General features: G+C 42.4%; 1 protein-coding gene across 1 annotated transcript in view; it reads right to left on the reverse strand.

The window, feature by feature from the left end:
- Positions 1–26,787, reverse strand: part of DOCK3 (dedicator of cytokinesis 3) — a 924,676-nt gene that overhangs the window by 232,159 nt on the left and 665,730 nt on the right. The window contains exons 21-23 of the mRNA XM_053721106.1: positions 22,161–22,261; positions 19,139–19,220; positions 7,811–7,981 (exon numbers count right to left, since the gene is read on the reverse strand). Coding sequence (XP_053577081.1) covers positions 7,811–7,981; positions 19,139–19,220; positions 22,161–22,261 — 354 coding nt within the window. The remainder of the gene's footprint in view (positions 1–7,810; positions 7,982–19,138; positions 19,221–22,160; positions 22,262–26,787) is intronic.

Below are 26,787 nucleotides of genomic sequence, written 5' to 3' on the forward strand. Positions count from 1 at the left end.
TGCAGAGCGGTACCCAAAGGATTTCCCAATTCCTTTTCAAGAACACAAAAAATGTTCCATCCTGCTAAATGTTAAAAAAGACCTTTATTTCAAAGATACATCAGGGTCCAAAAAAGACAACATGTCATTAAGGGGCAAATTTAGCAAGCTCCGTACGGAGCTTGATGCTCTGTGTTTCTGCCGAGCCTTCAGGCTCGCCGGAAACACAAGTTATGAAGCAGCGGTCTAAAGACCGCTGCTCCATAACCTGTCCTCCTGCTCTGAGGCGGCGGACAGAAATTGACAGAAATCAACCCAATCGAAGATGATCGGGTTGATTGACACCCCCTGCTAGCGGCCGATTGGCCGCAAATCTGAAGGGGGTGGCATTGCACCAGCAGTTCACCAGAACTGCTGGTGCAATGATAAATGCTGAGAGCATATGCTGTTGGCATTTATCGATGTCCAGCAGACATGATCCGCAATATCGGATCATATCCGCTCGCACAATGATAATTCGGCCCCTAAATGTTTATTGTGAAATATATAACCCCAATGTTTCGGTAGTTACCCCTTAGTCATGTGGATACATACTATACATCCATTACCACTATTTATACTATACAGATGTGTGTCTAGATTAACCCCTATAGGATCAGTTTCTCATAGTATAGCAATACCTACTGGTGAAAAATAAAAACTCAAGAGTACAAAATAACCCTTAATATAGAAAGAACATTCCATTTTAAATACATTTTAACAGAAGAGTATCTAACAATAACATCCCAATGTAATCAATTCAGATCATGATCTATATACACTACCATATTTTACATAAATACTGACCAATCTAAATCTCTGTTTAGACCTTTTGGTTGTAAAGTTTTTAATTTAAAAATTCAGAAAGCCCCTCTCTTCTTTAAGAGGGATGATCTATCACCACCCCTCTGAGGTCATTTTAAATGTTCAATAACCTGAAACCTTAATTTATATATCTAATGATTTGTCTGAACGAAATGATTGGATACTGAAGCTTCTAAATTCTAATTCCTAATTTTAGATTTATGTTAATTAATTTGTTTCACAGGGTTTTCTGGTGGTCTCTCCTACATAAACAAGTCCATGTGGACATTTAACAAGGTAAATAACAAACTCAGTGTTACAGGTATAATAACCACTGATATCAAACTTCTTACTTATTTGGGGATGTACAAAGCTCATATTACTACACCTGAAACACCCCAGACATGGATAGCACCCCTTATTACATGAAGTAATATACCGCATAGTATCAGTCTTAGATTTACCAGTATCTGTTCTGATTCACTTATCCCTAAGAGAAGGTGCTCATCTATATGCTGGCATAGGTATATCCTAAAATTGAATAATTTGAGGATTACAGTCCATAAGCACATGCCAATATCGCTTTATTATCCACATAATCTGATTGCACTGTCTATTATACTGTGTCACAATTTTCATCCTATCCTTACTTTTCTTCATCATTTCTTTCTTCTGTCCATCAGGCTCTAATAATTCATTTCTAGACAGACACTGAACCCTATCAGTACTGATTTAAATTAATTCAACAGGATAGCCCCTATCTCTAAACAACTGATCAATTTCACCCAATCTATTATCCACTCTTGATTCGTCAGACACAATACTCTAAACCAATAAAAAATGATTACATAGTAATGACTTGAGCAAAGATGGAGGATGGGCACTATCATATCTAAAATAGTTTAGTACGATCAATAGATTTTTTTATATATATTCACCCTCAACTTACTACCTTCTCTATAGACAGTTATGTACAAAAACTCAACACTTAATTCACTAAAAGTTATCTAAATTTAATATGTCTAGAGGAAATATTCAAGTACTTAACAAATCTCAATTGGGTTCCGATGTCGCCACACCAAATCCCAAAAATATCATCAATATAGCGCTATTAGTGATGCTATATTGTAAAAAAACAGACGATTCTCATTTAAAAAACACTTTTCAAAATGATGTATCCACATGACTAAGTTAACTGCGGTTATATATATATATATATATATATATATATATATATGTATATGTATATATATATATATATATATAAGAGCCGGCCCATCTTTGGTTCAGAACCTTGGCAGCGCTTGCGGATTGGTGGCTACATTCCTACTTACATTCCTGCTTTTTCAAATAAAGATACCAAGAGAATGAAGAAAAATTGATAATACGAGTTGTCACGGATATACTTTTTCCCTGACGTACTGGGACGGGGAAAAAGACCAACAATGTCAACAGCTACTCTGCTGAAGGGTTTGTCGATGATGGGGAGGGGATGCAGGGAGGCTTTGGAATGATCCCCTGTCTTACCTACTCTCTGGCGAACGTCACCGGTCCTACAGTACTGCCTAATGCCCCCTATGATCCTTGGCCAGAAGAAGGTCTGAGTCAGCCGGTGTTGGGTCCTAGTGATCCCTAGATGTCCGGCCAGGGGAATGTTATGCTCTATGCACAGCAGGTCATACCAATACTTTTGAAGTACCACCAGCTGACGCTTGGGCATCTGTCCCCTCTCTGAAACCCTGTATAGAAGCTCTCTGTCCCACTCAAAATGGTCCCCTCCTAACCCCCCTGGGTCAGTTCCTGCTAAGCTAAGGTCGGGTCCCTCAATGTCTTCTGGGCGAAGTCGGTGGGGACGCCCAGGAGATTGGGTCTGCTGTCGGGGTAGGAGTCTGGGAGTAGTGGCTTACCTGGGTCCCCAGATCATGTGCGGTGGCCTGACATCCGGCTTGCTGGCAGGTGGTAACTGGGTACGCATCAGTGGGGCCATCCAATACAAAGGAGAAGGCGAGGTGCCCAAAATCGTTTCCCAGCAAGACCTCTGCGGGTAGATGAGCCAGGACCCCTACTTCCACAGCACTGGAGCCAGCACCCCAATCCAGGTGCACCTGTGCTGTAGGGATCCAGAGCACCTTACCCCCAGTTACACGAACTGTAAGGAGCTTCTGTGTTTGTTCCGAATTGTTGACCATGTGTGGCTGGACAAGGGTAACAGTTGCTCTGCTGTGCCACAGTCCCTGGGCCAGCCGGCCGTTGATCCAGATGACCTGGCAGTGGTGCAGGCGGTTGTTTCCTGTTAATGCTTGCACGGGGTCCACCTCATGTAGGACCCCAAACTCTTCCTCTGCCCAAGCGGCGTGGTCAGTGGGGCCCTCCACCTTCAAGCAGTGAGCAGAGGCCCTGGACCCCCCAGCAGGTTCTCTTGTCCATTGAGCCGGGGGCGGGTTGCTCGGGCAGTTGGACTGAACATGGCCCACTTGGTCACACTTGTAACATCTGATCCCCGTTTTCTGGGGTGGCCTGGGGTAGACTGATTGGTTTGGGGGTACTGGAGAGCCACCGGTGGGCGAGCCGGAGCTGCAGTGGAGTGACCCACTGGGCAAGGCTTGGGTCGTACCTGATGCTGAGCATCCAGGAATTGATTGGCCAGGTCGGCCGCTTGGTCAACTGTCTTGGGCTTCCTATCCCTGACCCATTCTCGTACCTCCAGAGGGGAGTGGTCATAGAAGTGTTCAAGAAGGATAAGCTGGAGGCTTCTGCCAGTGTGGTTACTTGGCAGCCTGTAAACCAGTAGTCCAGAGAGTGGGTGAACTGGTGCGCCCACCCCGTGACAGGCTGTCTTGCTTCCTTAGCCCTAAAAACTTCAGCTGTTGAGCCTCCAGCGTGATGGCATATTGGGCTAAGATGCATTCCTTCACCCGGTCATAGCTCCTCTTGTCCTTTAAGGGGATAACTTCAAAGGCATCCAAGGCTCTCCCGGATAAATTCCCAATCAGGAGGGTGACTCGGTCAGCACTGGCAATGCCCTGTAGTTCACATTGTGTCTCAAACACTTGGAGGTATCTGTCTATCTCTATGTCCCCATCTTTAAAGTCATGGAAAGCCTCATCAGGTAGCTTCTTTGGAGGAGGTCCCAGAGTGACCGGCACAACTCCCCCCAGTGACTTCTGGACCTCCAACATCCTGAGGCGGGTGGTGTCAGCAATTATCTGAGTGATAATTTCCTGTGGTCTGGTAGAAGGTCAGTCGCCACCGGACTTCCTGCTGGATCTCAGAAATCTCTGTCCCCCCCTGTGGATGCCTCGCTGGGCCGGTCGCTGCCAGGCTCACTGGCCTGCTCGCTAGCTCAATCACCTTCCATTAGCTCAGCGATGATCGCTGCCTTTGACTTGTTTCTGGCCACTTGCCAACGGGCTTCCAGCAAGTCTTTGAGAGTACTCTTTCTGAGCTCCAAGTACTGCTGCTCCATCCAAAGTGGACTTAGTTGGTTGTTTTTATGTCCCAGGTAGAAGGAAACATCCCACCGCTGCCAACCAGTTGTTTTGGACACCGGCTATCCCGACTGGGTAGCTCCGCAAAGAGGGTCCTTCCTATACCTGGAACTTGTAGCTACAGAGTGAAGAAAAGTGATTATAGCTAGAGCCCACCCTAATAACCAGACAAAACCAGTATTCAGGTGACACACAAACAGATTTTATTGTCAAACACACACACTTATATACCCAAAGCTCATCATGATAAGGGTCTTATCTGACCCCCAGATCTCCCGCCATTCCCGCCGCCTCCAGACAGGCTGGCACCCCCCATAACAGCCATAATTCCATGCAGTCCCCGTAGTACAGAGGTGGTGGTTTTGGGGTGATCCTGAGGGATAGGCGTCTATTCCCGGGTATCAATGGAGAGCTCTGGGCCCCAAGGTGTTCTAGTCCAAAAAGCGACAGTGGATCAAAGGTACACTGTGTAAGCGCTAGTGTAGTGGGTGTTGTCCGTGTGTATATATATATATATATATATATATATATACATGACTATATATAGGTATAGATATATACAGATATATATAGAAATATCTATTTAAAAATACATAGGACATATTCTGCTATTTGCAAAACATTAGAACGTGAAATATTTACAGTAAATACACAATATAACACTTATTAAGTATGAATATTGCATAAATATGCTTTTACATGTTTCCATCTAATATATGTCTTTATATGTGTACATATTTATTTATGTTTGTAAGTGTATATATGTCTGTAAATACATATATACACATATAATAGCATAAATATATATGTGCACACATATAAACACACACACACATATATATATATATATATATATATATATACATATTTAGACATGCATATGTATGTATCTCAATGTTAAAGTCTTTTGCAGCCTTTTTTTTCTAACACCTGAGAACTCATATCTTTGAATCCTTATAACGTTTTTTTGTGCAATTTTATTTTAATAAATTTTATTAGAGCATGTTATTATGAATGTAACCGTACTTTGTAATGTATTTTTGATGTGTTTTGTGACACTTTTTTGTTTCACGAAACAGTTAACCACAGCTCTGAGGACGAGGTAATCATTCTAGTGTAAATTGGGATTACTTTCCACTTGTAATACGAGCGCTAAAGACGAAGATTGCAAACATCCGTGATCAAAAACCCTTTTCGCTTGTGCACAACTGTTAGCGCACAACTCGTAATCTGGCCTTTAGTAGGCTTATTTAGGTGGTACAGGTTTATTTCTAAGAGTGGCCATTTTAGTTTTCTCTTAGTAAAAATATGTTTTGCTTTTATATTTATGGATGTGAAAAATTCCACCAATAGAACTGTAGGGGTTGTGTTTGTCAGCCAGTAAGCTTCTATCCCATTGATGACTTTTTGTTAGGCGTGATACTTTTTGTATTTAATGTTCCTTTAAGGTGTGTAATGATGGAGTAATTTAGGGATGCAGACAGTTAAGGTTACACTGGGGGTCAATGTGAGGATTAGACAGTGATTACAGTGAGAGTGCGGTTGAGTACATAAGGAACGTTGACCGAGATAATAGAGCAGGGGTTAGACTGCGGTACTGTTCTGTTGGAAGCTGATGTGATTATCTAAGTAATTAGTAGCAGGGGTGCATTTTGGCCTACACCAACTAGGCATGTGCCTAGGGCTGCAGGATTTAGTAGGGAGCAGCACACCTTTTGGGGCCATTTTATGGCTTGGCCCTTTTCCACCCCAAACTTCTCAAGTTTCATTTACTAACGTTATTACATGTCAGTGATCCCTGGCTGTCTAGTAGGCATATATAACCCTTTTATATGTCTTTGATTTAGATTTGTGAGAAATATATGAGGCAATTATGAGCTAAAATTGGTGGTGGTTGAGGAGCACAGCAGATTTCCTTGTGCCTAGGGCAGCATATAAGCAAAATAGTAGTAGTGTAGTGAAGGTTTAGCTTTAAAATGAAATTGACACGAAATGCATTTTACTTCTTGGTGCATCTATAATAGAGCATATATATGCTGAATAAAACTACATTTTTATGCATGTGCAAAGTTAGTAAGCAATAGAGCTGTAGAATATACCCCTAGCGGCCTGTATACAGTAGTATCCATATGAATTTCGTCCAAGTTTTAACATAAGATTAAACAGCAAATCTTTGTTTTTCATGCATAATATAAAAATGCTTGCTTTACGTATCCCTTTAAATGGTACCTTGTGGTCCAGTTAAGTGTATTAAATCTGTATAAATAGTGAGTGTTCATTTGGTATACACTACTAGTTTATATAGAGTGATTTTGTAGTCATGCAGTGAGGTGTTTATTGGCATACCGTGCAGGTTAATTGGTAAGGTACAGAGTTGACTTATTTGAGGGTGAGGTTAAGGTTGCACTGGGGCACAGCACAGGTTAAAAAGGTACAGTGAGGGGTTAATAGGGCACTAGTGGGGTTACAGTGGGTTAAAGTGAGGGTTTCTACTGGGGCACTACTTACATAGCAAACTGTGGAAGGGTTTGTAGAGCCCTCGTTGTTTTTAGAGCCAGGATCCCCTTTCCCGCTCACCTGTCCTCCGGCCGCAGTGGGCTTCAAATTAGGGAAGGGAGAGAAAGGAAGCAGAAGGAGGAGCAGAAGGGATAAGAATGAGGAAGAGCAAAAGTAAAGGAGAAGCACTGATAAGGATCAAAATATAAAAGGAAAAATGTGTAGAGCAAGGACACAGGAAGAAGAGAGATGTGCAAAAGAAAAAAGCCAAAAATAAAAGAGTAGAAAAACAGAGAGAGAGAAAATAGCCAGAGAGAAGCAGAGAGGAATGATTCCTTTGGGAGAATTAAAGGTGGTCAAAGGATGAAGAGATCTTGTATTCTGCTGATTGGGCCCTCGGTTTATCATAAGAGGGTTCATTCATCTCACATTCTACGATAGATGAACTCAGAACTCCACATCCTTTAATGAGGGTCCTTGTCATGATGTTCCTCCATAAACACACATGGAGAATTAACTCTGATTAACCTAACAAGTTCTGGTGAGTGTAATCTGATCTTCTCACCATGTGATTATGTCTTTTGTTTGTCACACCCTTTAAACTATCTATTGATTGCCACACTCCAGGATAATTGCTATTAAACCTCACAATCTGTGAGGAGTGTCTTTAAACCTCCCACCCAGTGATGAGTATCATTTAATTATCGCAACCCATGATAAGTGCCTCGAACCTCACTCCCTGTGATGAGTGTACTTGAAGCTCAAATCCCATTATGAGTATTTTTGGACATCACCCCTGTAATGAGAGTGTTTTGCCAATCTTGCTGTGATCACTTTCCTCTGATCCTTATAACCTGTTGGTGCTTATTGATCCCAATGCCCTATGATTAGTATCTTGTGATTCCCCACCATGTGATGGGTGCATTCAGATCCCAACCATCTGTAATGAGTATCCTCTGATTTTCAAACTGTGCGAGATGAAGTGCACTTTCCACTTATCTTACCTGAGTGAAGAGCAGAGTGTCTGAGCTTCGTGTGTCCAGGCTTAAGACAAATCGCATGGATTGGAAGAGCTCATGGATACTGCATCTAAACTGCTCTTCTTCCAGGCCACCAGTGGAGCGAGCGAAAAGTAGGCGTGATTGGACAATGAACTTAAAGAGGTTTTCCAGGGCCTGTGGGGAAAAATTATATTTTGTGAACATTACCTGCACAGGTTCTGGAGAATATACATAAAGTTAAGCGATAGGAAGAAGTACTAAGATAGAATGTAAAGGAAGAGGTTAATAATATTTGGCTGCGGACATAAACAAAGGTGTGCAATGGAAAATGAGACAAAATATGCCATGGGAACTGGAGAAGTAAGGTTAGGGGAAAGGAAAGCATCACAGTGACCACTGGTTACAGATAGAAAAATGTGTTAGTTGCCTAAAAGGCTAAAGAGAGAAAGGTATGTACGGTGACAACTGGTTGAAAAGAGAACTGTCAGTGTGGACATCACTGGATGAAAATTAAAGGTACAGCATGTAAACATTAGTTAAAGGGACAGTCAATACCAGAATTTGTATTGTTTAAAAGAAAGATAATCCCTTTATCACCCATTCCCCAGTTTTGCATAACCAACGCAGTTATAATAATACACATTTTACCTCTGTAATTACCTTGTATCTAAGCCTCTGCAGACTGCCCCCTTATTTTAGTTCATTTGACAGACCTGCATTTTAGCCAATCAGTGCTCACTCCTCTATAAATTCACGTGCGTGAGCTCAATGTTATCTATATGAAACACATGAACTAATGCCCTCTAGTGGTTAAAAACTGTCAAAATGCTTTCAGATTAGAGGCGGCCTTCAAGGTCTAAGAAATTAGCATATGAACCTCCTAGGTTTATCTTACAACTAAGAATACCAAGAGAACAAAGCAAAATTGGTTTAAAATGACATACCCTCTCTGAATCATGAAAGTTTTTTTTGGACTTGACTGTCCCTTTAAACAACCATCTTAGGGATTTTGACAGCACAGTGACCTTTAGAAGAAAGTTAAGTAGCTGCTGGGTCAGTGGATATAAATGCGCATTGTAACAACTGCTAGCTGTTTTTGAGGGCAGAGTGGGTAGCAAGCATGGTGAGCAGTGTATGAGGACAGAGAGCGCAGTAGGGTGAGCAGTGTATGAGGACAGAGAGCGCAGTATGGTGAATAGTGTATGAGGACAGAGAGAGCAGTATGGTGAGCAGTGTATGAGGACAGAGAGTGCAGTATGGTGAGCAGTGTATGAGGACAGAGAGCGCAGTATGGTGAGCAGTGTATGAGGACAGAGAGCGCAGTATGGTGAGCAGTGTATGAGGACAGAGAGCGCAGTATGGTGAGCAGTGTATGAGGACAGAGAGCGCAGTATGGTGAACAGTGTATGAGGACAGAGAGAGCAGTATGGTGAGCAGTGTATGAGGACAGAGAGTGCAGTATGGTGAGCAGTGTATGAGGACAGAGAGCGCAGTATGGTGAGCAGTGTATGAGGACAGAGAGCGCATTATGGTGAGCTGTGTATGAGGACAGAGAGCGCAGTATGGTGAGCAGTATATGAGGACAGAGAGGGCAGTATGGTGAGCAGTGTATGAGGACAGAGAGTACAGTATGGTGAGCAGTGTATGAGGACAGAGAGCGCAGTATGGTGAGCAGTATATGAGGACAGAGAGGGCAGTATGGTGAGCAGTGTATGAGGACAGAGAATGCAGTATGGTGAGCAGTGTATGAGGACAGAGAGCGCAGTATGGTGAGCAGTGTATGAGGACAGAGAGCACAGTATGGTGAGCAGTGTATGAGGACAGAGAGCGCAGTATGGTGAACAGTGTATGAGGACAGAGAGAGCAGTATGGTGAGCAGTGTATGAGGACAGAGAGTGCAGTATGGTGAGCAGTGTATGAGGACAGAGAGCGCAGTATGGTGAGCAGTGTATGAGGACAGAGAGCGCAGTATGGTGAGCAGTATATGAGGACAGAGAGGGCAGTATGGTGAGCAGTGTATGAGGACAGAGAGTGCAGTATGGTGAGCAGTGTATGAGGACAGAGAGCGCAGTATGGTGAGCAGTGTATGAGGACAGAGAGGGCAGTATGGTGAGCAGTGTATGAGGACAGAGAGGGCAGTATGGTGAGCAGTGTATGAGGGCAGAGAGCGCAGTATGGTGAGCAGTGTATGAGGACAGACAGCACATTATGGTGAGCAGTGTATGAGGACAGAGAGCACAGTATGGTGAGCAGTGTATGAGGACAGAGAGCACATTATGGTGAGCAGTGTATGAGGACAGAGAGCGCAGTATGGTGAGCAGTGTATGAGGACAGAGAGTGCAGTATGGTGTGCAGTGTATCAGGATAGAGAGTGCAGTATGGTGAGCAGTGTATGAGGACAGAGAGAGCGCAGTATGGTGAGAAGTGTATGAGGACAGAGAGAGCGCAGTATGGTGAGCAGTGTATGAGGACAGAGAGCGCAGTATGGTGAGCAGTGTATGAGGACAGAGAGTGCAGTATGGTGAGCAGTGTATGAGGACATAGAGCGCAGTATGGTGAGCAGTGTATGAGGACAGAGAGCGCAGTATGGTGAGCAGTGTATGAGGACAGAGAGTGCAGTATGGTGAGCAGTGTATGAGGACATAGAGCGCAGTATGGTGAGCAGTGTATGAGGACAGAGAGCGCAGTATGGTGAGCAGTGTATGAGGACAGAGAGTGCAGTATGGTGAGCAGTGTATGAGGACAGAGAGCGCATTATTGTGAGCAGTGTATGAGGACAGAGAGCTCCGTATGGTGAGCTGTGTATGAGGACAGAGAGCTCCGTATGGTGAGCAGTGTATGAGGACAGACAGCACATTATGGTGAGCAGTGTATGAGGACAGAGAGCACAGTATGGTGAGCAGTGTATGAGGACAGAGAGCACATTATGGTGAGCAGTGTAGGAGGACAGAGAGCGCAGTATGGTGAGCAGTGTATGAGAACAGAGAGTGCAGTATGGTGTGCAGTGTATGAGGATAGAGAGTGCAGTATGGTGAGCAGTGTATGAGGACAGAGAGCGCAGTATGGTGAGCAGTGTATGAGGACAGAGAGAGCGCAGTATGGTGAGCAGTGTATGAGGACAGAGAGCGCAGTATGGTGAGCAGTGTATGAGGACAGAGAGTGCAGTATGGTGAGCAGTGTATGAGGACATAGAGCGCAGTATGGTGAGCAGTGTATGAGGATAGAGAGTGCAGTATGGTGAACAGTGTATGAGGACAGAGAGTGCAGTATGGTGAGCAGTGTATGAGGACAGAGAGCGCAGTATGGTGAGCAGTGTATGAGGATATAGAGCGCAGTATGGTGAGCAGTGTATGAGGACAGAGAGTGCAGTATGGTGAGCAGTGTATGAGGATATAGAGCGCAGTATGGTGATAAGTGTATGAGGATAGAGAGTGCAGTATGGTGAGCAGTGTATGAGGACAGAGAGTGCAGTATGGTGAGCAGTGTATAAGGACAGAAAGTGCAGTATGGTGAGCAGTGTATGAGGACAGAGAGGACAGAGAGTGTAGTATGGTGAGCAGTGTATGAGGACATAGAGTGCAGTATGGTGAGCAGTGTATGAGGACAGAGAGATCAGTATGGTGAACAGTGTATGAGGACAGAGAGTGCAGTATGGTGAGCAGTGTATGAGGACAGAGAGTGCAGTATGGTAAGCAGTGTATGAGGACAGAGAGCGCAGTATGGTGAGCAGTGTATGAGGACAGAGAGTGCAGTATGGTGAGCAGTGTATGAGGATATAGAGCGCAGTATGGTGAGCAGTGTATGAGGATAGAGAGTGCAGTATGGTGAGCAGTGTATGAGGACAGAGAGTGCAGTATGGTGAGCAGTGTATAAGGACAGAATGTGCAGTATGGTGAGCAGTGTATGAGGACAGAGAGGACAGAGAGTGTAGTATGGTGAGCAGTGTACGAGGACATAGAGTGCAGTATGGTGAGCAGTGTATGAGGACAGAGAGATCAGTATGGTGAACAGTGTATGAGGACAGAGAGTGCAGTATGGTGAGCAGTGTATGAGGACAGAGAGTGCAGTATGGTAAGCAGTGTATGAGGACAGAGAGCGCAGTATGGTGAGCAGTGTATGAGGACAGAGAGCGCAGTATGGTGAGCAGTGTATGAGTACAGAGAGCGCAGTATGGTGAGCAGTGTATGAGGACAGAGAGCACAGTATGGTGAGCAGTGTATGAGGACAGAGAGCGCAGTATGGTGAACAGTGTATGAGGACAGAGAGCGCAGTATGGTGAGCAGTGCATGAGGACAGAGAGCACAGTATGGTGAGCAGTGTAGGAGGACAGAGAGCACATTATGGTGAGCAGTGTATGAGGACAGAGAGTGCAGTATGGTGAGCAGTGTATGAGGACAGAGAGTGCAGTATGGTGAGCAGTGTATGAGGACAGAGAGCGCAGTACGGTGAGCAGTGTATGAGGACAGAGAGTGCAGCATGGTGAGCAGTGTATGAGGACAGAGAGTGTAGTATGGTGAGGAGTGTATAAGGACAGAGAGTGCAGTATGGTGAGTAGTGTATGAGGACAGAGAGCGCAGTATGGTGAGCAGTGTATGAGGACATAGAGTGCAGTATGGTGAGCAGTGTATGAGGACAGAGAGTGCAGTATGGTGAACAGTTTATGAGGACAGAGAGCTCAGTATGGTGAGCAGTGTATGAGGACAGAGAGCTCAGTATGGTGGGCAGTGTATGAGGACAGACAGCGCAGTATGGTGAGTAGTGTATGAGGACAGAGAGTGCAGTATGGTGAGCAGTGTATGAGGACAGAGAGTGCAGTAGGGTGAGCAGTGTATGAGGACAGAGAGCTCAGTATGGTGGGCAGTGTATGAGGACAGAGAGCGCAGTATGGTGAGTAGTGTATGAGGACAGAGAGCGCAGTATGGTGAGCACTGTATGAGGGCAGAGAGCGCAGTATGGTGAGTAGTGTATGAGGACAGAGAGCGCAGTATGGTGAGCAGTGTATGAGGACAGAGAGCACAGTAGGGTGAGTAGTGTATGAGGACAGAGAGCGCAGTATGGTGAGCAGTGTATGAGGGCAGAGAGCGCAGTATGGTGAGCAGTGTATGAGGACAGAGAGCACAGTAGGGTGAGCAGTGTATGAGGACAGAGAGCGCAGTATGGTGAGCAGTGTATGAGGGCAGAGAGCGCAGTATGGTGAGTAGTGTATGAGGACAGAGAGCGCAGTATGGTGAGCAGTGTATGAGGGCAGAGAGCGCAGTATGGTGAGTAGTGTATGAGGACAGAGAGTGCAGTATGGTGAGCAGTGTATGAGGACAGAGAGCGCAGTATGGTGAGTAGTGTATGAGGACAGAGAGCGCAGTATGGTGAGCAGTGTATGAGGACAGAGAGCACAGTAGGGTGAGCAGTGTATGAGGACAGAGAGCGCAGTATGGTGAGCAGTGTATGAGGGCAGAGAGCGCAGTATGGTGAGTAGTGTATGAGGACAGAGAGCGCAGTATGGTGAGCAGTGTATGAGGGCAGAGAGCGCAGTATGGTGAGTAGTGTATGAGGACAGAGAGTGCAGTATGGTGAGCAGTGTATGAGGACAGAGAGCGCAGTATGGTGAGTAGTGTATGAGGACAGAGAGCGCAGTATGGTGAGCAGTGTATGAGGACAGAGAGCGCAGTATGGTGAGCTGTGTAGGAGGACAGAGAGCGCAGTATGATGAGCAGTGTATGAGGACAGAGAGCTCCGTATGGTGAGCTGTGTATGAGGACAGAGAGCTCCGTATGGTGAGCAGTGTATGAGGACAGAGAGCGCAGTATGGTGAGCTGTGTATGAGGACAGAGAGCTCAGTATGGTGAGCAGTGTATGAGGACAGAGAGCGCAGTATGGTGAGCTGTGTATGAGGACAGAGAGCTCAGTACGGTGAGCAGTGTATGAAGACAGAGAGCGCAGTATGGTGAGCAGTGTATGAGGACAGAGAGCTCAGTATGGTGAGTAGTGTATGAGGACAGAGAGCGCAGTATGGTGAGCAGTGTATGAGGACAGAGAGCGCAGTATGGTGAGCTGTGTATGAGGACAGAGAGCGCAGTATGGTGAGCAGTGTATGAGGACAGAGAACTCAGTATGGTGAGTAGTGTATGAGGACAGAGAGCTCAGTATGGTGAGCAGTGTATCAGGACAGAGAGCGCAGTATGGTGAGCTGTGTATGAGGACAGAGAGCGCAGTATGATGAGCAGTGTATGAGGACAGAGAGCGCAGTATGGTGAGCTGTGTATGAGGACAGAGAGCTCAGTATGGTGAGCAGTGTATGAGGACAGAGAGCTCAGTATGGTGAGCAGTGTATGAGGACAGAGAGCGCAGTATGGTGAGCTGTGTATGAGGACAGAGAGCTCAGTATGGTGAGCAGTGTATGAGGTCAGAGAGCGCAGTATGGTGAGCTGTGTATGAGGACAGAGAGCTCAGTATGGTGAGCAGTGTATGAGGACAGAGAGCTCAGTATGGTGAGCTGTGTATGAGGACAGAGAGCTCAGTATGGTGAGCTGTGTATGAGGACAGAGAGCGCAGTATGGTGAGCTGTGTATGAAGACAGAGAGCTCAGTATGGTGAGCAGTGTATGAGGACAGAGAGCTCAGTATGGTGAGCAGTGTATGAGGACAGAGAGTGCAGTATGGTGAGCTGTGTATGAGGACAGAGAGCTCAGTATGGTGAGTAGTGTATGAGGACAGAGAGCGCAGTATGGTGAGCAGTGTATGAGGACAGAGAGTGCAGTATGGTGAGCTGTGTATGAGGACACAGAGCTCAGTATGGTGAGCTGTGTATGAGGACAGAGAGTGCAGTATGGTGAGCTGTGTATGAGGACAGAGAGCGCATTATGGTGAGAAGTGTATGAGGACAGAGAGCGCAGTATGGTGTGCAGTGTATGAGGGCAGAGAGCGCAGTATGGTGAGCAGTGTATGAGGACAGAGAGCACAGTATGGTGAGCAGTGTATGAGGACAGAGAGCACAGTATGGTGAGCAGTGTATGAGGACAGAGAGCGCAGTATGGTGAGCAGTGTATGAGGACAGAGAGCGCATTATGATGAGCTGTGTATGAGGACAGAGAGCTCAGTATGGTGAGCTATGTATGAGGACAGAGAGTGCAGTATGGTGAGCAGTGTATGAGGACAGAGAGCGCAGTATGGTGAGCAGTGTATGAGGACAGAGAGCGCAGTATGGTGAGCTGTGTATGAGGACAGAGAGCGCAGTATGGTGAGCAGTGTATGAGGACAGAGAGCGCAGTATGGTGAGCAGTGTATGAGGACAGAGAGCGCATTATGGTGAGCTGTGTATGAGGACAGAGAGTGCATTATGATGAGCAGTGTATGAGGACAGAGAGCGCAGTATGGTGAGCTGTGTATGCGGACAGAGAGCGCAGTATGGTGAGCAGTGTATGAGGACAGAGAGCGCAGTATGGTGAGCAGTGTATGAGGACAGAGAGCGCAGTATGGTGAGCAGTGTATGAGGACAGAGAGCGCAGTATGGTAAACAGTGTATGAGGACAGAGAGCGCAGTATGGTGAGCAGTGTATGAGGACAGAGAGTGCAGTATGGTGAGCAGTGTATGAGGACAGAGAGCGCAGTATGGTGAGCAGTGTATGAGGACAGAGAGTGCAGTATGGCGAGCAGTGTATGAGGACAGAGAGCGCATTATGGTGAGCTGTGTATGAGGACAGAGAGTGCAGTATGGTGAGCAGTGTATGAGGACAGAGAGCGCAGTATGGTAAACAGTGTATGAGGACAGAGAGCGCAGTATGGTGAGCTGTGTATGAGGACAGAGAGCGCAGTATGGTGAGCAGTGTATGAGGACAGAGAGCGCAGTATGGTGAGCAGTGTATGAGGACAGAGAGCGCAGTATGGTGAGCAGTGTATGAGGACAGAGAGCGCAGTATGGTGAGCAGTGTATGAGGACATAGTGAGCAGTAAAATCCTGTTCTAGAAGATGGTATCAGTTGCTGCTACTTTTTTGTAATAGGAACTAATTTCCCTCACTGTTCTTGATTTCTAATTTAAATCTCACCAAACCGAAAGATGGTACTTTCGAAATCAATAATAGTAAATAATGAAAAAAAATATATACTTTTAAAACACTGTCAATATAATCATTGACGAAACATACAAGTATGACCAGCATACCTACATACAAATGCAATTCAGATTGTTTACCAGATATCAGAATGGATTCGGATTACAATAGGTTAATCTCACCCATGTAACTAATGATTTACCTTACACAATGTGCAAAGGGGTTAATTCTAAACAACTGTACTGTAACCTTAAAGGGACATTAAACCCATTTTTTTCTTCTTTAATGATTCAGGTAGAGCAGGCAATTTTAAGCAACTTTCTAATTTACTCCTATTATTAATGTTTTTTCATTCTCTTGCTATTTTTATTTGAAAAGCAGGAATGTAAGCTTAGGAGCCAGCCCATTTTTGGTTCAGCACCTGCGTGGTGCTTGCTGATTGGTGGCTAATTGAAAAAAATAAATAGATTTTGTGTCCCTTCAAGAAGTGTGAAACAGCGATTGTATTATTTGTCAGTATCGGTTGGATTACCAGTTTTGATTTGATAACAAGTACTTAAAGGGACACTCAGGTTTTATTCAATTTTCATGATTCAGATACAGCATGTCATTTTAAACAACTTTCCAATTTACTTCAATTAAAAGAAATGTGCACAGTCTTTTATATTTACAATTTTTTGAGTCACCAGCTCCTACTGAGCACGTGCAAGAACTCAGACTATACGTATATGCATTTGTGATTGGCTGATTGCTATCACATGGTACAGGGGGAGTGGAAACCAAAAACACATTTTTGGGAATTTTTCGAGTGAAAATTAGCTCACTCAGAAAATACTCTTCCCATGTAAGCCGAAATCGACACCTGGTTATCAGGAGCCGATATCAGATAGATCCAAACCAAACTACTTTAAAGGGACAGTCTAGTCAAAATTAAACTATCATGATTCAGATAGGGCATGCAATTTTAAATAACTTTCCAATTTACTTTTATCATTAAGCTTGCTTTGTTCCTTTGGTGGTTTTTTTGAAAAGCTAAACCTAGGTAGGCTCAAACTGATTTCCAAACCGTTGAAAAACGTCTCTTAGCTGAGAGCATTTTGAAAGTTTTTCACAGTTAGACAGTACTAGTTCATGTGTGTCATATAGATAACATTGGGCTCACTCCCGTGAAGTTATTTAGGAGTCTGCACTGATTGGCTAAACTGCATTTCCGTCAAAACACTGAGATAAGGGGGCAGTCTGCAGAGCCTTAGATACCAGATAATCACAGAGGTAAAAACTGTATTATTATCACAGTGTTGGTTATGCAAAACTGGGGAATAAATAATAAAGGGATTATCTATCTTTTTAAACAATAACAATTCTGGTGTAGACTGTCCCTTTAACTGGGTGGGATTACTCTGGTAAGCATAAAATAGGGTTGGCAATGTGGCTATGGGTAAAGTTAAAGGGGTACAAAACCCCAAAAAATGATTTCATGATTTGGATAGAACATAGAACATACAATTTCAAACAACTTTCCAATTTACTTCTTTTATCAAATTTTCAATTTCTTGTTATCCTTTGTTGAAAAGTAAGAAGGTAAAGCTCGGGAGTGTTGTGCACGTGTCTTCAGTACTATATGGCAGCAGTTTTACAACAATGTTATACATTAGCAAGAGCACTAGAGGGCAGCACTATTTCCTGTTATGTAGTACTAATGTTATACATTAGCAAGAGCACTAGAGGGCAGTGCTATTTCCTGTCATGTAGTACTAATGTTATACATTAGCAAGAGCACTAGAGGGCAGCACTATTTCCTGTCATGTAGTACTAATGTTATACATTAGCAAGAGCACTAGAGGGCAGCACTATTTCCTGTCATGTACTACTAATGTTATACGTTAACAAGAGCACTAGATGTCAGCACTATTTCCTGTCATGTAGTACTAATGTTATACATTAGCAAGAGCACTAGATGGCAGCACTATTTCCTGTTATGTAGTACTAATGTTATACATTAGCAAGAGCACTAGATGGCAGCACTATTTCCTGTCATGTAGTACTAATGTTATACATTAGCAAGAGCACTAGATGGCAGCACTATTTCCTGTCATGTAGTACTAATGTTATACATTAGCAAGAGCACTAGATGGCAGCACTATTTCCTGTCATGTAGTACTAATGTTATACATTAGCAAGAGCACTAGAGGGCAGCACTATTTCCTGTCATGTAGTACTAATGTTATACATTAGCAAGAGCACTAGAGGGCAGCACTATTTCCTGCCATGTAGTACTAATGTTATACATTAGCAAGAGCACTAGATGGCAGCACTATTTCCTGTCATGTAGTACTAATGTTATACATTAGCAAGAGCACTAGATGGCAGCACTATTTCCTGTCATGTAGTACTAATGTTATACATTAGCAAGAGCACTAGATATCAGCACTATTTCCTGTCATGTAGTACTAATGTTATACATTAGCAATAGCACTAGATGGCAGCACTATTTCCTGTCATGTAGTACTAATGTTATACATTAGCAAGAGCACTAGATGGCAGCACTATTTCCTGTCATGTAGTACTAATGTTATACATTAGCAAGAGCACTAGATGGCAGCACTATTTCCTGTCATGTAGTACTAATGTTATACGTTAGCAAGAGCACTAGAGGGCAGCACTATTTCCTGTCATGTAGTACTAATGTTATACATTAGCAAGAGCACTAGATATCAGCACTATTTCCTGTCATGTAGTACTAATGTTATACATTAGCAAGAGCACTAGATGGCAGCACTATTTCCTGTCATGTAGTACTAATGTTATACATTAGCAAGAGCACTAGATGGCAGCACTATTTCCTGTCATGTAGTACTAATGTTATACATTAGCAAGAGCACTAGATGGCAGCACTATTTCCTGTCATGTAGTACTAATGTTATACATTAGCAAGAGCACTAGATGGCAGCACTATTTCCTGTCATGTAGTACTAATGTTATACATTAGCAAGAGCACTAGATGGCAGCACTATTTCCTGTCATGTAGTTCTTGAGACACGTGCAGAATGAAGTAAATCTGATAATAGAAGTACATTGAAAAAAAAAAATGTATTCTCTGTCTAAATCATAAAAGAAAAACATTGGGTTTCATGTCCCTGTAACTGTAGCATGGTCAGTGCAGGGTGAGGGAGTGTGCCACAATGACTGAAGTACACTTCCCCATCTGTAATAACCTCCTGTCATCACACATCCCATGCTAAGCATCACCACATACATATATATTGCCCTATGCCAGCTGCGTACCCTCATGGCTTCCTGGATGTGGTCCTGCCTCACAAGTTCAGCCGACCGTTCCATGTACCATTTCAAGCACCGGATCAGCTCCCTGCAGAAGAAACAGGTAACTTCAATATTACTTGAACTATTTTGAATGTCACCTTTTTAACTTTTACAAATCTCATCAATAGGAAAAAGGCAGGTTGAATGTTTGGTGACATATGACATGTGGCATTCTCAACAGAACCTTTGACTTACATACAGGGAAGCAGTACATTTGTTTGAATATGTGACAACAATCACTGGCAACCAAAGGGTTACCCTTAAAGGGATATAAAACCAGATTTTTTTTTTCCTTTCATGATTCAGATAGAGCATGCAATTTTAAGCACCTTTCTAATTTACTCCTATTATCAATTTGGCTTTGTTCTTGGTATGTTTATTTGAAAAGCAGGAATGTAAGCTTAGGAGCCAGACCATTTTTGGTTCATCACCTGGGTAGCGCTTGCGGATTGGTGACACAAGGTAAAGATACCAAGAGAATGAAGAAAATTTGATAATAGGAGTAAATTAGAAAGTTTTTTTAAAAGTGCATGCTCTATCTGAATCATGAAAGAAACAAATACGTTTTTATAACCCTTTGACCCTAATGTTGACCCTATAACCTTCAACCCTAATGTTAACCCTATAACTCTAATTCTCCAATGTTTAACTAAAGCTATAACAAAACTGGTAACTTAAAATAAGTGACAGCCAAACCAGCTGCCCTTTAAAGGGACAGTGCACACCTTGTAATTACGAGGAATTTCTGTTGAGTTGCTATAGAATAACAGATCAGCCGAGCTTTTAACATTTTAAAAACAAAAAAATGAACATCCTTTTAACTGCAATTATTTTTCAATATCCAAACTCCTCCCACCATTTGCCTTATTGGGAGGAGCCAATCAGGGCTTTAGTCTGCAGACAACAAGGCTAGCTACAATCATAATATTAGTATAACATAATTTGCTTTGCAGTTGATATATGATAAAGCCAATAAAAGATAGATATGTAGCAGACTTAGCCTTGAGAGGTCAGCAGGCGCATTTCAAGTTCTCAGTATTAAAAATTGCTACATTTTCAGATCTAAATGGCATGAAAAGGGGGCAAAATAGATCATGCAAATATATTGCAAAATTATTTCATTATGCATAACTAAATATTTTATATAAAAAAAAATCTCAAGGTGTTTACTGTCCCTTTATACTTGTTGTTGCCCTGATGTAAATTGCCAGTCAAGTGTAAAAACTTTGACATTCTGAATATATTTATATATGTTTCCGGCGAGCCTTTATGCTTGATAAATATGCCCCTTTGACTTATTTACTAAGAAGCAGCCTTGTACTGCCAATAGCAATCATCCTATCAGTAACATACTCATACCTATCCTGCTCTAAATCAACCACTTCCTAACCAATAATAGCTGAACTGACTTTGTCCAAGCTTCAAAATAAACCTGACTTCTCTACTGGTACTACCCCAACGTATGCCATTAGCTTGGTACTGCCATCTTCTCTTAGATTTAAAGGGACATTCCAGTTAAAATTTAAATGCATAGATTAATTACATCTTTGAATATTCATGTATTGGCAAAATGCTTCAAGTAAAAGTTATCCCTGTTTTAGTGTTATTATTTCTCTCTGCACATGCATGTGAAGCTTAGCTAGATATTCCCAGTGCACCAGCATTTAACATATTGCAGCTGTTAAGGGAGCCAGTGGGGTTTGTATCATGTCAGCAATTAACAAATTGAGTCATTACCAGATGATACAAGAACCTTAGGCTTTCTGAGTAAGTGCTGTATTTAAAATGCTGGTGCACGGTGCATACTTAAATACACTTTTGAAACAGCTATAGCTTTTATTAGAAGCATTTTTGCTAATACATATATTTTACACATATGATTCTATTCAAAACTGAAATGCATCCATGAGGATTCCAATTTTGACTGGAATGTCCCTTTAAGTCTGAGATTAACATTACCCACTTTTACAAATAAATTGTTGGTCAGAGATCAGAAGGGGCACGCAACTCCTAAAATCAAGGTTCATTAAAATCGTAAAAAAGGAGAACTGAGAAAATCACTAATCAGAAAAATCACATTACAGAGCTGATCTGAAAAATATCCCTGCAGAGCTGATCTGGAAGGTGCCCCCACTTTCCTGGCTGATTACTGGGTGCGTTGGCTTCACGAATATGGAAAAGAAAAATAATAAATAATAATAGCAAGGCTAATGCGTTTCAACCCAGACTATGGGGCATATGTATCAAGGTCTGGCGGACCTGATCCGACACTGCGGATCAGGTCCGCCAGACCTCGCTGAATATGGCGAGCAATACGCTCGCCGTATTCAGCATTGCACCAGCAGCTCACAAGAGCTGCTGGTGCAACGCCGCCCCCTGCAGACTCGCGGCCAATAGGCCGCCAGCAGGGGGGTGTCAATCAACCCGATCGTACTCGATCGGGTTGTATTGTGGCGATGTCTGTCCACCTGCTCAGAGAAGGCGGACAGGTTATGGAGCAGCGGTCTTTGTGACCGCTGCTTTATAACTGCTGTTTCTGGCGAGCCTGCAGGCTCGCCAGAAACACGGGGCATCAAGCTCTGTTCGGAGCTTGATACATATGCCCCATTGGCTTTTTTAAAATCCAAATACCATTTATATTTCTGGGAAAATATTTTGATTTAGGAGTTGTGTGCACCTTCTAATCTTTTTTTTTTTTAAGCTTTAACCTCTTCACGCCTATATGCCGTTGTATTCCGTCAAAACGGCACTGGGCTTTAAAGCCGTTATGACGGAATACAACGTCATAGCCAACGGCTGTCCTGAAGGATTTGATCCCGGTCTGGAGGGCGTTCCAGACCTGATCCCATAATTGAAATCTCGCGATCTTTTGCACGATCGCATGATTTCAATTTGTCTACATCGGAACGCTGTTCCGATGTAGACTTTATAACCCAGTCATGAAAGGGTTAAGCAGTAACAAACCCTAATGAAGATGTATTCTCACCTGTATGCCAATGCACCTGCAAAGTGTTTCTGGATATATGCATCCAAAACTGTTCGAAAATGATAATATTTGCTGTCTCGCAAGAGGTTGATGATAAAAACCTGTTTAGGAGACACAAAACAATTATAGAGTTTCTTATGTATATTTCCTGAATGATTAAAGGAACATAAACGGGATTTTGATATATGCATAGTATATTTTAGCAAATATGCACTACAGTGCAAACGATATACATACAAAATATATATATTAAAAGCACTTAAAGTACATTAAACCCCAAAATGTTATTTGATGATTCAGATAGAGCATACAATTTTAATCAACAGCTTTTAATCAACTTTCCAATTTGCTTCAATTATCTAATTTGCTTTTTTCTCTTGGTATCCTTTGTTGAAAAGCCTACCTAGGTAGGTTCAGGAGCTGGGAGCTAGCTGCAGATTTGTGGCTGCACATATATACTTCTTATCATTACTGATATGTTCAGCTAGCTCCCAGTAGTGTATTGCTGCTCCTTTAGTAAAGGATACCAAGACAATGAAGTCAAATTGAATAGAATCAAATTATATATTGAAATATTGTTTTATTTTTTCTTAAAGGGGCATGTTTATTATATGCTAAATCACTTGAAGTGAGACAGCATAACTGTAAAAGCTGACTAGAAAATATCACCTCAACATCTTGATGTAAGAACGGAAGATATATTACCTTAAAATTTCCTCAGTTGCCACATCCCATTGTAAAGGAAATATAAGCAGCCAATCAGGATGCTAGTCCTGGGTCTTATAAGGGAGTGTGCAACTGTTATGTGCAGCACAGTCACTTTCGGCTAGATTTAGAGTTCTGCGGCCAAAGGGGTGCGTTAGCTACACGTGGTTTTTTCCCCCCGCACCTTTTAAATACCGCTGGTATTTAGAGTTCACAGAAGGGCTGCGTTTTCAGTGCGTTAGGCTCCAAAAAGGGAGCGTAGAGCATAATTTAACGCCACTGCAACTCTAAATTCCAGCGGTGCTTACAGACGCGACCAGCTTCAAAAACGTGCTCCTGCACGATTCCCCCATAGAAAACAATGGGGCCATTTGAGCTGAAAAAAAACCTAACACCTGCAAAAAAACAGCGTTCAGCTCCTAACGCAGCCCCATTGTTTTCTATGGGGAAACACTTCCTACGTCTGCACCTAACACTCTAACATGTACCCCGAGTCTAAACACCTCTAACCTTACATTTATTAAACCCTATTCTGCCGCCCCCGCTATCGCTGACACCAGCATATTTTTTTTAACCCCTAATCTGCCGCTCCGTAAACCGCTGCTACCTACATTATCCCTATGTACCCCTAATCTGCTGCCCCTAACACCGCCGACCCCTATATTATATTTATTAACCCCTAATCTGCCCCCCACAACGTCATCTCCACCTGCCTACAATAATTAACCCCTAATCTGCCGACCGAACCGCACCACTACTATAATAAATGTATTAACCCCTAATCCGCCTCACTCCCGCCTCAATAACCCTATAATAAATAGTATTAACCCCTAATCTGCCCTCCCTAACATCGCCGACACCTAACTTCAAACATTAACCCCTAATCTGCCGACCGGAGCTCACCGCTATTCTAATACATTTTTTAACCCCTAAAGCTAAATCTAACCCTAACACTAACACCCCCCTAAATTAAATATAATTTAAATCTAACGAAATAAATTAACTATTATTAAATAACTTATTCCTATTTAAAGCTAAATACTTACCTGTAAAATAAACCCTAATATAGCTACAATATAAATTATAATTATATTGTAGCTATTTTAGGATTAATATTTATTTTACAGGCAACTTTGTAATTATATTAACCAGGTACAATAGCTATTAAATAGTTAATAACTATTTAATAGTTACCTAGTTAAAATAATTACAAAATTACCTGTAAAATAAATCCTAACCTAAGTTACAATTAAACCTAACACTACACTATCAATAAATTAATTAAATAAAATACCTACAATTATCTACAATTAAACCTAACACTACACTATCAATAAATTAATTAAATACAATACCTACAAATAACTACAATTAAATAAACTAACTAAAGTACAAAAAATAAAAAAGAACTAAGTTACAAAAAATAAAAAAATATTTACAAACATTAGAAAAATATTACAATTTTAAACTAATTACACCTACTCTAAGCCCCCTAATAAAATAACAAAGACCCCCAAAATTAAAAAAATGCCCTACCCTATTCTAAATTTAAAAAGTTCAAAGCTCTTTTACCTTACCAGACCTTAAAAGGACCTTTTGCGGGGCATGCCCCAAATAATTCAGCTCTTTTGCCTGTAAAAAAAAAAACATACAATACCCCCCCCCAACATTACAACCCACCATCCACATACCCCTAATCTAACCCAAACCCCCCTTAAATAAACCTAACACTAAGCCCCTGAAGATCTCCCTACCTTGTCTTCACCTCACCGGGTTCAGCGATCGGTCCAGAAGAGGGTCCGAAGTCTTGATCCAAGCGGCGGCTGAAGAACTCCATCATCGGGCTGAAGTCGGAAGTCCATCATCGGGATGAAGTCTTCTATCAAGCCGCATCTTCAATCTTCTTTCTTCCGGAGCGGAGCGGAGCCATCTTCTTCCCAGCCGACGCGGATCCAACCTCTTCAAGCGACGCCTACTCGCCGAATGACGGTTCCTTTAAATGACGTCATCCAAGATGGCGTCTCTCGAATTCCGATTGGCTTATAGGATTCTATCAGCCAATCGGAATTAAGGTAGGAATATTCTGATTGGCTGATGAAATCAGCCAATTAGAATCAAGTTCAATCCGATTGGCTGATCCAATCAGCCAATCAGATTGAGCTCGCATTCTATTGGCAGTTCCGATCAGCCAATAGAATGCGAGCTCAATCTGATTGGCTGATCGGATCAGCCAATCGGATTGAACTTGATTCTGATTGGCTGATTCCATCAGCCAATCAGAATTTTCCTACCTTAATTCCGATTGGCTGATAGAATCCTTGTATGACGTCCCTTAAAGGAACCTTCATTCTTCAGTTGGACGTCGGAAGAAGAATATTGATCCGCGCTGGAGGTCTTCATGATGGAGCCGTTCCTCATCGGATGAAGATAGAAGATGCCGCTTGGATCAAGATGGTTGCCGGTCCGGATCGCCTCTTCTTCCCGGATAGGATGAAGACTTTGGAGCCTCTTCTGGACCTCTTCAGCCGCCGGATTATGGATCGCCAGCCCCCGCTTGGGCTTGGATGAAGAATTCGGAGCCAGGACGGATCGGTGTGATACCCGGCGAGGTGAAGATAAGGTAGGAAGATCTTCAGGGGCTTAGTGTTAGGTTTATTTAAGGGGGGTTTGGGTTAGATTAGGGGTATGTGGGTGGTGGGTTTTAATGTTGGGGGGGGGGGTATTGTATGTGTTTTTTTTACAGACAAAAGAGCTGAATTCTTTGGGGCATGCCCCACAAAAGGTCCTTTTAAGGGCTGGTAAGGTAAAAGAGCTTTGAACTTTTTTAATTTAGAATAGGGTAGGGCATTTTTTTTTATTTTGGGGGGCTTTGTTATTTTATTAGGGGGCTTAGAGTAGGTGTAATTAGTTTAAAATTGTTGTAATATTTTTCTTATGTTTGTAAATATTTTTTTATTTTTTGTAACTAAGTTCTTTTTTATTTTTTGTACTTTAGTTAGTTTATTTAAATGTATTTATTTGTAGGTATTGTATTTAATTAATTTATTGATAGTGTAGTGTTAGGTTTAATTGTAGGTAATTGGAGGTATTTTATTTAATTTATTGATAGTGTAGTGTTAGGTTTAATTGTAACAGGTTAGGATTTATTTTACAGGTAATTTTGTAATTATTTTAATTAGGTAACTATTAAATAGTTATTAACTATTTAATAGCTATTGTACCTGGTTAAAATAATTACAAAGTTACCTGTAAAATAAATATAAATCCTAAAATAGCTACAATATAATTATAATTTATATTGTAGCTATATTAGGGTTTATTTTACAGGTAAGTATTTAGCGTTAAATAGGAATAATTTATTTAATAATAGTTAATTTATTTCGTTAGATTTAAATTATATTTAAGTTAGGGGGGTGTTAGGGTTAGAATTAGCTTTAGGGGTTAAAAAATTTATTAGAATAGCGGTGAGCTCCGGTCGGCAGATTAAAGTTAGGTGTCGGCGATGTTAGGGAGGGCAGATTCGGGGTTAATACTATTTATTATAGGGTTATTGAGGCGGGAGTGAGGCGGATTAGGGGTTAATAACTTTATTATAATAGCGGCGCGGTCCGGTCGGCAGATTAGGGTTTAATAAGTGTAGGCAGGTGGAGGCAACGTTGAGGGGGGCAGATTAGGGGTTAATAAATATAATATAGGGGTCGGCGGTGTTAGGGGCAGCAGATTAGGGGTACATAAGTATAACGTACCTTGCGGCGGCGTGCGGACAGCATATTAGGGGTTAAAAAATTTTAATAGAGTGGCGGCGATGTGGGGGGACCTCGGTTTAGGGGTACATAGGTAGTTTATGGGTGTTAGTGTACTTTAGAGCACAGTAGTTAAGAGCTTTATAAACCGGCATTAGCCCAGAAAGCTCATAACTCCT

Source organism: Bombina bombina, chromosome 7, assembly GCF_027579735.1.
Source record: "Bombina bombina isolate aBomBom1 chromosome 7, aBomBom1.pri, whole genome shotgun sequence".
Taxonomy (NCBI): domain Eukaryota; kingdom Metazoa; phylum Chordata; class Amphibia; order Anura; family Bombinatoridae; genus Bombina; species Bombina bombina.